The 12,343-nt window shown below is 39.6% G+C and overlaps 1 protein-coding gene across 7 annotated transcripts in view; it reads left to right on the top strand.

The window, feature by feature from the left end:
• LOC309699706 (bile salt export pump-like) overlaps positions 1 to 12,343 on the top strand; it is a 41,251-nt gene that overhangs the window by 14,428 nt on the left and 14,480 nt on the right. For 6 of the 7 annotated variants that reach the window (XM_082522846.1, XM_082522845.1, XM_082522842.1 and 3 more), the window contains 8 exons: positions 7,839 to 7,927; positions 8,064 to 8,082; positions 9,323 to 9,352; positions 9,433 to 9,484; positions 9,579 to 9,883; positions 10,052 to 10,139; positions 11,930 to 12,063; positions 12,133 to 12,304. In XM_082522846.1, the coding sequence (XP_082378972.1) occupies positions 7,849 to 7,927; positions 8,064 to 8,082; positions 9,323 to 9,352; positions 9,433 to 9,484; positions 9,579 to 9,883; positions 10,052 to 10,139; positions 11,930 to 12,063; positions 12,133 to 12,304 (879 nt within the window). In that variant the 5' untranslated portion in view covers positions 7,839 to 7,848. Of the gene's footprint in view, positions 1 to 3,950; positions 4,502 to 7,838; positions 7,928 to 8,063; positions 8,083 to 9,322; positions 9,353 to 9,432; positions 9,485 to 9,578; positions 9,884 to 10,051; positions 10,140 to 11,929; positions 12,064 to 12,132; positions 12,305 to 12,343 lie in introns of those variants that run through there. The other variant, XM_082522840.1, reaches the window with a different exon arrangement.

The following is a 12,343-nucleotide window of genomic DNA, read 5'->3' as shown; positions in this document are numbered from 1 at the left end:
TCCATATAATGATCTGCTAGGGAGTGTGGGGGGCCACAGCCCTGTTCCCCAGGGCATGAAGCAGGTATGGAGGAGATCCAGGCCCCAGGTCTTTTCCTGTTACTAATCAGCATGGGATCTTTTATTTTGAGGACTGAGTTCTCCCTGTACCAGTCTGTCATCCTACTCAACCTGCAAAGATTTATTTTTAAGTATTCTACGTTTGTTTGGGATCTTCACCTGGGCCCAGGTGAAGTAGGATTTAGAGGCTTCCTTGGAAGTGAGGGAGGGACAGGACATTTTAGACACGAGGGAATGGCAGTAGGGCAGGGAGTTAGTTTATTATGTGCAGTGACCAATCATTCAAAACTTTCAAAATTTTGGACAGTTTCAGTGCTGTGGCATGAACCTGTGTTTCACACAAGTCTTTATAAGCTCTGAGCAGAAAAATCTCCACAGACATGCACATCTATGCATAGTGTTAATTTTGTATTGGACCATATGATATTATTTATAATTGAGATTTCCCTCAAAACTATCTTTGATTTCTTTTAGAAATAGGCAATGAAATACGTAAGTTAACCCCGCTAAACAATCTGACAAATCACAACAGTACAGCACCTAATCACAGCAGCGATCACTCTGGAGAAACATGGCGTGGCAGGATCAATACGAGGTATCTATACAGCAACAAAATTAAATGTTCTTTGTATTGGGGACGTTAGAAAAGATACAAAATACCAAGTCATACTAAACAAACAAACTGCTACTAAACAAAAAAGCTTTCACTAGCACAATTATTATTATAATGAACTCATTTTTGTTATTACTGGTCGACCACTGCCACTGTGTGTAACATGTGGAAGATGTACAGCAAGAAGTATTCAGCTTTCTAAATGCTGTGCATGTTGTTTACTGTCCCACAAAATAAATGGATGGCCAGGTCATTACTACAGTGACCACAGAGGTTGCATGGAGCTTAGATTAGCTGGAAACTCAAGTCCTTGATTTAATTTAATGTTATTTGATTTTAGGGGCTCGTAAAGAGGATCTACATCATTTGGATAACTGTTACACTGAATCTTCGGTCTGTGTACATTCCCATAGCTACTGACTGCAGAAACTATGTCATCCTTTGCTGGTAATGTAACTGCTGATGCACTTCTGACAGAGCAGCCACACTGATAATAATACTAACAGACAGTTCTTAGAAGAAGGCCTTCTAGTAGACACAGCTATGGCTCACAACTCACCTTGTGTTTGATTATCACATCATCATTTGATATTGGTTAATGTTAGCTAACTGGAGCCTACATTTTCCTTTCATGTTGCTCTGTAACTATCCCAAATAGTGTAACAAAATGTTACCTATCAAAATGTAAAGGATTTACACTTTTTCATACTGGTATTTTAGCTTTTCAAAGTATAGAACTCAAGACCGCAGTAAAGTTTTCAAAGCAACAGTGCAGCCGCTTTTTCCTGCGGAACTCCTTTCCAAGGGGCATAACTTCCAGGGAAAACATGACCACTTTGTTTGATTTGAGCATAATTCATTGTAAGAGACTGAAAGCCCTTAAACAATATATGAAAATTGCAAGACTAAACTAAGTTTAGATGAGAAATTTAAATTAGTCATTGACAGGGGATGTTAGGTTTTGTATTGTTGATTGTCATTTATGCTTAGAAATATTTAACCATATATGCTTAGAGGTGTATAATCAATTGTGTAGTGATAGGATGTGTGATCTTTAGCAGGAATGCACACCTACATCCTGGGAGCATGGGAAGAGGTCGTACCTTGTTTTATTGTTTTATGGTAGGATAAACGTGGCTATATCTGTTTTAGGCTAAGTGCCTTTTGTTTAGATGAACTGTTGGACTTCCAGACCAGCAGGTTTAGGGAAGTCATTTATGGGGTCACACTCTGACCCCCCCCCCCCACACACACACACACACACACACAGGCAAGGTACTTTTTGTTTGTATGTAGACGTCATATGTTAATGAACCTCTATGCATATTCATATAACCTCAATAAAAGAGCAGTGTTATGGGGGAGCAGATGAGAGTAACTGGGGTCAAGCGAAGGAACGACGTTTGTCCGGTTCTCTCCCGTGCACGAGAAACATGAAGAACTTTGCCTACTTCGTGTCTTGCTTGCTGTGTAAATATATTGTCTTCAACGTTCCAGCGAATAGGTTCAAGCTACAAACCTATCATTAATTGGTCCTTCGAGAGCCGGAGCCCTGCAGTCGACATTCACCAAGGGGAGAAGAGACACGCTGAAAGACTGACGTCAGCCAGGAAGTTCCTGTAGTAAAGTCCCGAGACGTGAGAATTTGTCATCGGGCCAGTGGATTAGCTGTCTGTTTTCTCTCCTTGATGAATGACGATCGGCGGGATCCGAGGCTATACTACACGCTAAGCAACACCGAGTAAGTTTAGAGTCCAACTCTATAACTGTACGTCTTCGCCGCTCAGTGGGGAGTTGTCCGTGGCCGCTCAGTGGGGCTAAAATTCGCCGTCTGTACGTCTTCGCCGCTCAGTGGGGCGTTGTCCGTGGCCGCTTAGTGGGGCTAAAATTCGCCGTCTTAGTGGGGCGATGTACAAAGCCGCTCAGTGGGGGTTTTTTTGTACAGAAGCATTAAGTCGCAGAGTTGCGCAGTTCGAACTTTTTTGGTTCGCCGTCTTAGTGGGGAGAAATGTAGACCGCTTTGTGGGATCCGCCGCTTTGTGGGGAACTTGAGAAGTTCAGCGGGGTCCAGATTGTGCTGGACAATAGGCCTATTTTGTGTTGTTGTTGTTGTGTTTGAGTGTGTTTGTGTGAGTGGGTGTGGAGCAGAACACGTGGTCTGTGACACCCGCTGTTGTTGTTATCATGGGTTCCTAAGCAACCAAGAGTGTGTCAGAGGGTGACAGACGTTTATGCTGGACTTTAAATAAAAGAGAACGACAGCTCCTTAGCTGCGCGGGTTCACGCGGACCTGAGCCGTGCGGTTAATCGCAGGTTTATAAATGGAAGAGATTCAAATGTTAGAAGTTTTTAGAAAACACACCAGCCTTGAAGAGCGTGCGGAGAAGGCCAGTCCACATCAGCAGCACTTGAGATATGCTCTGGTGAATGGCTTTCCCCCACCCCTTGCTGACACAAAATGTTTATTCTTTAGCTTGCCCTGTTCGACAACAGCCTGTGTGCCAGACCATAGATTTAATTGAGGTGGATAATTGTTAAAAGTAATCTGCATTAAGCTTAGGGTTTCTCAAATTCAGTACAATGACATATGAGGTGAAGTGATATAGGTAAATATTTTAACTAATGATGTGCATAGAGGCACTTGACCGGTTTGAAAGACTGTCGTCTTATTATGAGCCATGGTTGAGATGTAGAGCACACCTGTGAAAACAACTAATATGCTGAATCCTGTATGAAACATCTAAAAGTACATGATGGAGAAGCTGAATTGAATATGAAAGTGCAAGTCTTTGCCACTGTGTGGCAAAGCAACCACTGTGTGAGGTTGCGTTGTGGTCTCTTCTGAGCTGATGAGCAAGCTACACATTATCAGATCGAGAGCTGGCTGAGAACTCCTCAAAGAGAGGGAAACAGAACTATGATAACTGTGATAACTGGAGTGTGCAGCGTTTCCGTGAGCAGTTTTCCTGCATCTTGACTCATGTGTGTAGAGTGTTCATAGCATCAGCATCATGTTTTTGTTTATTTGTTTTGTTGGGTTGAAAAATAAATAAACTTGTGATCATACCTATGGATCACCATGGCACATATCACCAGCCATATGATTTATTTATGCAGATGAAAAAGTGAGTGTGAATGTGTCTGACGTCACAGTGTTTTTGTGCGCTGTGTAAAAGTAATTGCCTCCAATTGTGAGAGTGGTGGTTCTGCAGGTCACCAGCTATTGTAAAGAGAAAAAAAAGAGTGAGAAAGAGACAAAATTTACATTGTAGATGAAAAATAATCATAGGAAAAAGGTTTTGTGTTGATCAGCCAAGAACAACTACAATCTCATTTTCTGCTTTTAAGAAAGGACTGTGCTCAAAAACAGAGAGAGATGTGTTGATTAAGCAGTTATAATAATAATGAACATGTCTTAGTTTGTCACTTTCAGGTGAAAAGCAGACCTGAATCAATTTTCCACATGCAGCGGTCGGAAGAAAGTCAAGTTCCTGGCTAACTTATTTACAGCACCATGTGTCTCTCAAACTCACAAGCAGCTCTCACTCCTCCCTGAAGACAAGGAATGCAGCTCCAAAGAGCAATAACATGGCAGATAAAGAGACAGCAGCAAAGTCCTGAGCAAAGAGTCCCAGCAAGCAGCAGCGGTGTGGACAAACAGGAGGAGAACTGAGGAGACTGTTGGAGTTTGACATTTGCCACCTTTGGAGTAAAATGGCAAGAAGAGACAGTGGAACACAGGACGAAGCTGAAGGAGAACTGCCTGCTTTTGGACTGTTGAAGTGGGAGAGGACAACAGAGTGAGAGGACAACAGAGTGAGAGGAGTGGTGAGAACACATAGGAATTTTGTTATTTAATGTGGGAAATCAAAATTTGGGTTAGCAAACCAGGGGAAAAGAAAACTGACTGTTTAAATTGGAAAATTGAGAAGGGGTCTGAAACACTGCGAAAATAGAAACATATACAAAATCACACACACAAGCAGAACATGCATTAACCCTACTAACACAAACACAAGAGAGCTCATGAAGATTAGACAACATCTTAAGCATGTGAGTCTGTTTATCATCTTTTCCAAGTCACTTAGTGTGATGCAAAGACCAGTGGACTCATAGCACATTACTTAAGAAATGATCAAATAATAGCAGAGAAATGTGTAGGAAAGGCAGCTTTAAGAACACGCCCTGCTGGAGATGCAGCTCCACAGATATGCATTAAACCTGCCTAATGACACAAACACACATGCAATGAAGATCAGCTTGTTATCTCTCATCAGTGTTAAAATAGTGTCAATTTAGCAGACACTTGTTATCAAATACTGAATTTATCCAATGCTGACAATTAACTCTCTAGGTTGCAGGACAACAGTTTAACTTTGTGGGAAAAAAGATTCTGGTTTGACCAACTAGTGATCAGACAATAAATTTAGTCGGTGATATAGTAAATTGGGAGATGCTTCCTGCTTGATTGATGCAGCACAAGTAATTTACTGTATGAGGGAAATTCTCTTTTAGTGATAACATTTTCAACATGCATTTCTGTTGTCCTGTCATCTTAGTGGGTTAATAGCTGATATGCAAATTAGCTGATCGTTCTTAGATTATGATTGAATTCTAGCACAAGTGAATGGGATGTGTTGGAGTTTGTTAGAGTGGAGACTAAAACACTGAGTTTCCTGTTTTGATGTGCGAGTGAATCCTGTACCTAGATACACAACTCTGAATACGTCAGAACAAACTTCTTTTGTGAAGTGCATGACAACATGTCACATGTTTTGTGATGACGGGGAAAAAGGAAAACTGAATAAAATCTGTGGCCTAAATGAGTGAAGAGCACAGACCTGGGGATTAAACTCATAGCTAATAAGACATTAGGCTTGTGTTGTGTGTTGTGCAGCTGATGGTTGGTTTGGAATGAATCTAGCTGATGATTTTTCTTTTGTTGTGAAGTTGAGCCTGCCAATTAGTATGATGGTATGATAAATCATGCTAATGGTATGATTTACCCTCCTGAGATGAGGAGCTTGTGTCATGACTTAACAAGGCCTTTTTATTTTGATACTTTCACAGTGCACTGAAAGTTTTGTTTGATAATCTGTCGTTTGAGCAGATCTGCACGATTAGAACAGAAAGCGCTGTACGACACGTCGTCGAGAAAATTGTTACAAGTGAGTTTCTCCACATTAAAATGCGACAATCGATTCCACTATCGGCAAAGAAATAAAGAATGAATGTATGAATAAATGAGTGAAAGAGAAAAAAAAACTGTCTGACTGGTAAAAGCTGACAAAAGCTGACGAGACTTTACTGATGTAACACGACTGTGCGAAGTTAACCCCCACCTGACAAAGGTGCAGATGAATCTATGTGTGTTTCCTTTTACAGGAGCAGAAAGATGACAGCAACATTCGAGGTTGCGTGATGATTTAACCTTTTATCAGGGGATTTCTAAGAACCACCCCGCAATTCTTCAGCTTGAGACACCTGAGTTAGAAAACACAAACACTGCAGTTGTCTTTCACTCGCAAGGGCAGTCATGGACGCACGACCTGCGTCTCATCACTGTCTGCATGCTTTATTGATACTTTTCTGTGTGTCTGTGTGTGTGTGTGTGTGTATGTACAAATAAAACAGAGTTATTCTAAGAACTCTGAGCTGAGGTTCCCCTTTTTCTAGATCTGTATGTTCTTACAGAAAGAGGGAGCTGTTAGTTGTTTATCACACAAGAGTTTCATGTCAAAAGTCACGTAGACATTTGCTTAGTGATAAATAAAGGAATACATTTCATGTAGCTGATCACATATACACAATTTTCCTTTGACAGTGTTAAAATCTCCCAATTCTTTTAATCTTTGGGCTGAAGGAAGGACAATACTCGGTGTATAAATGCTCAATCAACAATTCTTTTATTTCCATACAATTCAACACTTATGAGCATAAGCCATCATGATGGGGAGACATGCATGAAGAGGGTCACAACAAATCTCAAACTGGTGGAGGGTTACTCAAGCTCTTATAGCCTTTAGTGGCCCCCACCTAGTCGTAAAAGCCTAAACATTCACATTATTTCTCTGTTACGGCGCCTAAGTTATGGCCTCGGCTCCCTGTCTTTCTGCTCTCTGTAAAGGTGGGGGTATGGAATGTGGTCTGTCTCTTCTATTATCGGCACAAGGTCCTCTGCACACAACATTCTCTTCATGATTCAGCAGTATGAAATGTCAAGAAACAGTGTAACACATTCACAGCAGATCAAGGGTACAGGGTAATGCACACCTGTCTAACAAATCCAAAAATGGTCACATTCTTTTAACCCAAAAATATAATGGAAACTAAGCTACATACACAGCACACAATCTAGACTAAAGGAAATTATATGACCTACAGCAGTTAACATAATTCAACTACTTTAACTACAGATATAAGATAACATATGATAACAGAATAATCTCACAACAGTCATGTTGGATATACAAGTTTCTTATATTCAAATACGACAACTGCCCCATAGCATTTTCTTAGTGTTGTCTGGCTCCATGAAAGCAACATATAAAGAAATGAGGGGTGGCTCACATTAATATGTATTTATATGTATTGCATTTATTAAAATGCTAAAATTGGCCTACCATAATTTTCTACTTATTACAGTATGATTATAATTGGTAGAGGATTATGATAGTTTATGGAGATAGAACCATAACCTACTACAGCTGTACACAGTTTAAAAAGCTATGGATTCTAATATTCAGCTTGACATTAGACTAGGATAAACGGTGGTTGGCCTTTACAAGTAAAAGGTTTGCTTTTGCAAGGTCATTGACCATTTCAGGTCACTGGCCGTTTCAGGTCACTTACCTTCTAACAAAACAATCCAACCCCCTGTTCCAACAAATGCATAATCTGTTCAATAACAGCACGCAAAGAGCTGCCAAGGTATTCAGTGTTTCAACTTCTTCGCAAGTGGCAAGCTGTGACAATCACCAGGGATTAAACAGCTTCATGTTAGGATACTGGACTGCCAATTTAATCTGACTTGGATTTATGATACACCTCAATCAAGGATAAATAGGATAACAGATTTGTAAGATATTCTTTGTGCAAAAAACAAACAAAAAAAGCACTCTGGTACTAGTGGGATTTCAATTTTGTTTTCCTTTTCTTTTCCTAGATGACTCAACATGCCAACAGGATCTGTGAAACTGCAAAGCATAAAACAACTAGGACAGGAAAACCACAGCTATGAGGTTTCAGATGAAGGTAACGTGCTATTTTTTAATGTAGAGAACTTATTAAGAAAACTGAGATATAATCAACAATGAAAATTATGTTAAACTTCATTTTATAAAAATTAGTTTCAATGACAGATATAAATAATGTATCTGTTGTCTTACAGAACCAACTGGCTCATATATGTAAGTTTAATGTTTTATTTATTGATCATGAGAAATTTTAGAATATCTGAATTTTCTAAGTAAAATGTCATTATCAGTCTTATTATTTTTTTCTGGATCAACTAATAATTTAATGCATTTTAAAAAGACTGTGTCAGTAGTTTCTGTTCTTTTTGCTCAACACATCACTGTCTTTAGATTCAACTCAATCACTTGATAGTTTGGTATATCGCAACCTTGTTAATACAAGTTTGAAAGGATAGAAAAGTACTCTGTTTTACATAATAATCTAATCTGATTTTTCCTTAAATGACACTTCTTATGAAGTCTTGATCTTCCTGAATATTTAATAGATCATTTAATATCAAATTTACTTTAAATGTTAAGCTTAAATATTCAATTCAATTCAATTTTATTTATACAGCACCAAATCACAACAACAGTCGCCTCAAGGCGCTTTATATTGTACAGTAGATTGTACAATAAATATAGAGAGAGTTGATAAGCAATCATCAATTGATGACCCATTAGGTATAAAGATATGACTTGTTCATTTCTTGATAAATACATTAGACTCATGAATTCGTCATATTCCTGTCCCCATGTCCTGCTGGGGACAGGAAGAGACTGAACAGGGTGATCCGAAGGGCCAGCTCTGTTCTAGGATGCCCTCTGGACCCAGTGGAGGTGGTGAGTGACAGGAGAATGGTGGCTAAGCTGTCATCCCTGTTGGACAACATCTCCCACCCCATGCAGCAGACTGTGACAGCACTGAGCAGCTCCTTCAGTGGGAGACTGCGGCACCCACGGTGTGGGACGGAGAGATTTCGCAGGTCTTTCCTCCCCACTGCTGTCAGACTCCACAACAAAGACTTTAACTGAACAAACACACACATCCACACATGTGCAATAACACTAAGTGCAATAATCTTTTCTGGCATCGTTGTATTTTTACTCAGTTGTATATAGCATTCGTATTCTATTTTTATCTTATTGTATATTTTTATTCTATTTTATTCTACTGTATATAGTATATTATTTTATTCTATTCTGTACAGCTGTGTACTGTATTTATTCTTATTGTATTCTAATTTTTGCGTCATAACTTTTGCACTGTCCACTTCCTGCTGTGACAAAACAAATTTCCCACGTGTGGGACTAATAAAGGTTATCTTATCTTATCTTATCTTATATGCCCTGCATGAATGTGTTTCTCAAGTATCTGTTTGTCTAATTACTCACTGTCCTGTTTTCCATGCAGAACAATTACACATTCCAAGAAGGATGAAAAGTAAGTAGCAAGGAGCAGGCTCTGAATACTTTGTCACATTTGAGTAAATAATCAACTCATTGGACTTTTATGTCAAATAGAGCTCAGAAAAATGAAGAGCAACCAGCCATTAGAGTCGGCTTCTTTGAGCTGGTAAAAATGCCTTACACTGTTTGCAACGTCCCCTCCTTTATCAATTTGGATCCACCTAATCTAGTGTGTGCTTTGTGTTGATGCACCTGCCCAGTTCCGCTTTGCCACGTGCAAAGACATACTGATGATGGTGGTGGGTTGCTTGTGCGCATTGCTGCATGGCTCAGCCCAGCCTCTCATGCTGCTGGTGTTCGGCCTGCTCACTGATGCCTTCATCGAGTACGACATTGAGCTACAAGAACTGAGTGACGACCGCAAGGAGTGCGTGAACAACACCATCCAGTGGAAAAAGAACTACACTGCAGCGTACAACCTGTCAGCGCCCATAAACCAGTCAGATATCGGCCTTCTCAATTCAACTCTCGAGATGTTCGTACCACTGGAGAACAGAACATGTGGGTAAGTGGGTTGTGAGAAATACAATATTTCATTTGTCAAAACGAAATATAGTTCAAGCTGTGGCTTCTGTATTGTAATCTCTATGTGTTTTATAGTCCTATAGTATGTCTTTGCACGTGGCAAAGCGGAACTGTGACTTTTGAATAATATGTGTGACTTAACTTACAGGCTTCTTGACATTGAATATGAAATGATGATGTTTGCCTTCTATTACGCTGGGATTGGAGCAGCTGTGTTTTTGCTAGGATACCTTCAGGTTAGTCACGGAATATTTTAATATAAACAAACTTGTGTTATAAGTCATCCTTTACTCATTAAAAACACCCATCAACTGCACTGTGACTCAGATCAGCTCATCCATCATCAGCTCGAAAAATTTTTCTTTTAATGAAATTGATATTTTTAATGCTAAATTATGATCCCTGTATTTTACTATTTTACAAAAAGCTGAAAAAGAGTAAAACACTTTTTTTTTTATAAATGCCACAGTAGTTATTTATTTGTATTGTTCTTTTCATTTCCAGTTTTTTTTTTGTTTAGTTTTTTTACCACAACACACAGGTAATGATTGATTGTAATTTGCAGCACAGGTTGTGATAATTCTAACCACAAAGAAGTGAAGATGTAAGTTGAAAGCGAACAATGCAATCTTCCAAAGCAGGGGGGGGGGGGGGGGGGGAATCCAGGCCTCCAGGGCCGGTGTCCTGCAGGTTTTAGATATCACTCTGGGTCAACACACTTGAATCAAATGATTAATTCATTACCAGGCCTCTGGAGAACTTCAAGACATGTTGAGGAGGTCATTTAGCCATTTAAATCAGCTGTGCTGGACACATCCAAAACCTGCAGGACAAGAGCCCTTGAGGCCAGGAGTTGGACACCCCTGCCCTAGAGTCACAATCAGGAAAACCTGATGAGCCTAGGTCTAATCTATTAACGTGGCTTTCCACTATCTCTCCTTGCTCTGTGCTGCTGTTTCTTTATTCTTATGCTTTTTCATTGTACATGTACAATGACAGTAAGAGGCTATTCTATTACTGCTATTTTATGTCCAGTTAACCGCAAGTAACAACCTGGACTTGTGGCATTTTCTGTTTTAGAAGTGTAGGTGTTAGTGGAGGGATGTCTAACCTCACTGCCAAAAGGACATTTGGAACAATACTAGGGAAATGTGAATTCGTGGAAGAAAAGTAAATAAAAAATGGCATGACCTAAAGAGAAGTTGTATTGGGAGGCTACGTAGCACTGAAATTTGAGCAACAGTCTATGGTTTCTAGGTTATTTATCATGATCAGGCTAAACTGAATCTGAAGATCGCTGTAAGTGATGATAGAACCTAAAAACCCTGGGTAAATTGAGAGTTTACTAAAAGCCTCATTCTACCTTTTGAAAAGCTGCACAGGATAAAAAGTGAAGGATTTCAAATAGGTCTGGTGCAGGACTTGAGCAGCTTCTTCTAGTAAAAGATTCCAGGTCATCTTTGATTTCCTCCAGCAATTAAGAAATAAGATGGCTTGAAAATCATTAGTCACTGTTCTACTAATGCCTTCTTTATTTCCTTACTTTATTTATTTATTTTTTCATAAATGTCACTGCTGACAGGGTAACACTTCTGACACACCAACCAAATGAGAGCAAATGTAAATATTCCAGTCCTTTTTAAATCCCAAATATGCCCTTGGTTTCTGCTCAGGAAATATCACATGACTCTGTTGGCTAGTAAAAAATAAAAAGAAATTTTGCACAACATTGCAAAATAACCATCTGGATTATTTTCTCAGCAATGCTCTTCCTGAGCATCAGAAGACTATGTGGAATGTGCATATAACTTCAAATGCTTAGTGTTAACCTACCTCTTAAGCAATGAGTGCCCTTTCATGTGTTAAGTGCCCCTTTAGCTGTTCCACAGGTGTAATTTGTCTTTTTATAAATCAAAAACAAGGTCAGGAGGAAGAGTGCAGGTCCTGATGACACCCTGCTGCCCTGCTTGCTTTTATATTTGCTAATTAACAAAAGTGAACATAACCTCTCTTCAACAACTGACAGATCTCCCTGTGGGTGACTGCTGCTGCCAAGCAGATTCAGCTCATCAGGAAATTGTACTTCAGCAAAGTGATGAGGATGGAGATCGGCTGGTTCGACTGCACCTCTGTCGGGGAGCTCAACACTCGCATGTCAGAGTGAGTAGAACGTGATGATATGGACTACTATGGTTTATCTGTATTACAATTGTTATATCTCTATTCTAGTGACATAAACAAGATCAATGATGCCATTGCGGATCAAGTTTCCATATTTGTGCAGCGTTTCACCACCTTTGTGTGTGGTTTTTGCGTTGGCTTTGTCAAAGGATGGAAGTTAACACTTGTCATAATCGCAGCAAGTCCGCTGATTGGTGTCGGAGCAGGTCTTATGGCTCTGGTGAGACTTGTTTGATATTAAGATTCCAGCTTGATTTTA

The sequence above is a fragment of the Aulonocara stuartgranti genome (assembly GCF_965226115.1).
Source record: "Aulonocara stuartgranti genome assembly, chromosome: 23".
Lineage (NCBI taxonomy): Eukaryota > Metazoa > Chordata > Actinopteri > Cichliformes > Cichlidae > Aulonocara > Aulonocara stuartgranti.
The sequence above is the reverse complement of the archived record's forward strand: the minus strand, read 5'-3'. Positions and strand labels throughout refer to the sequence as shown.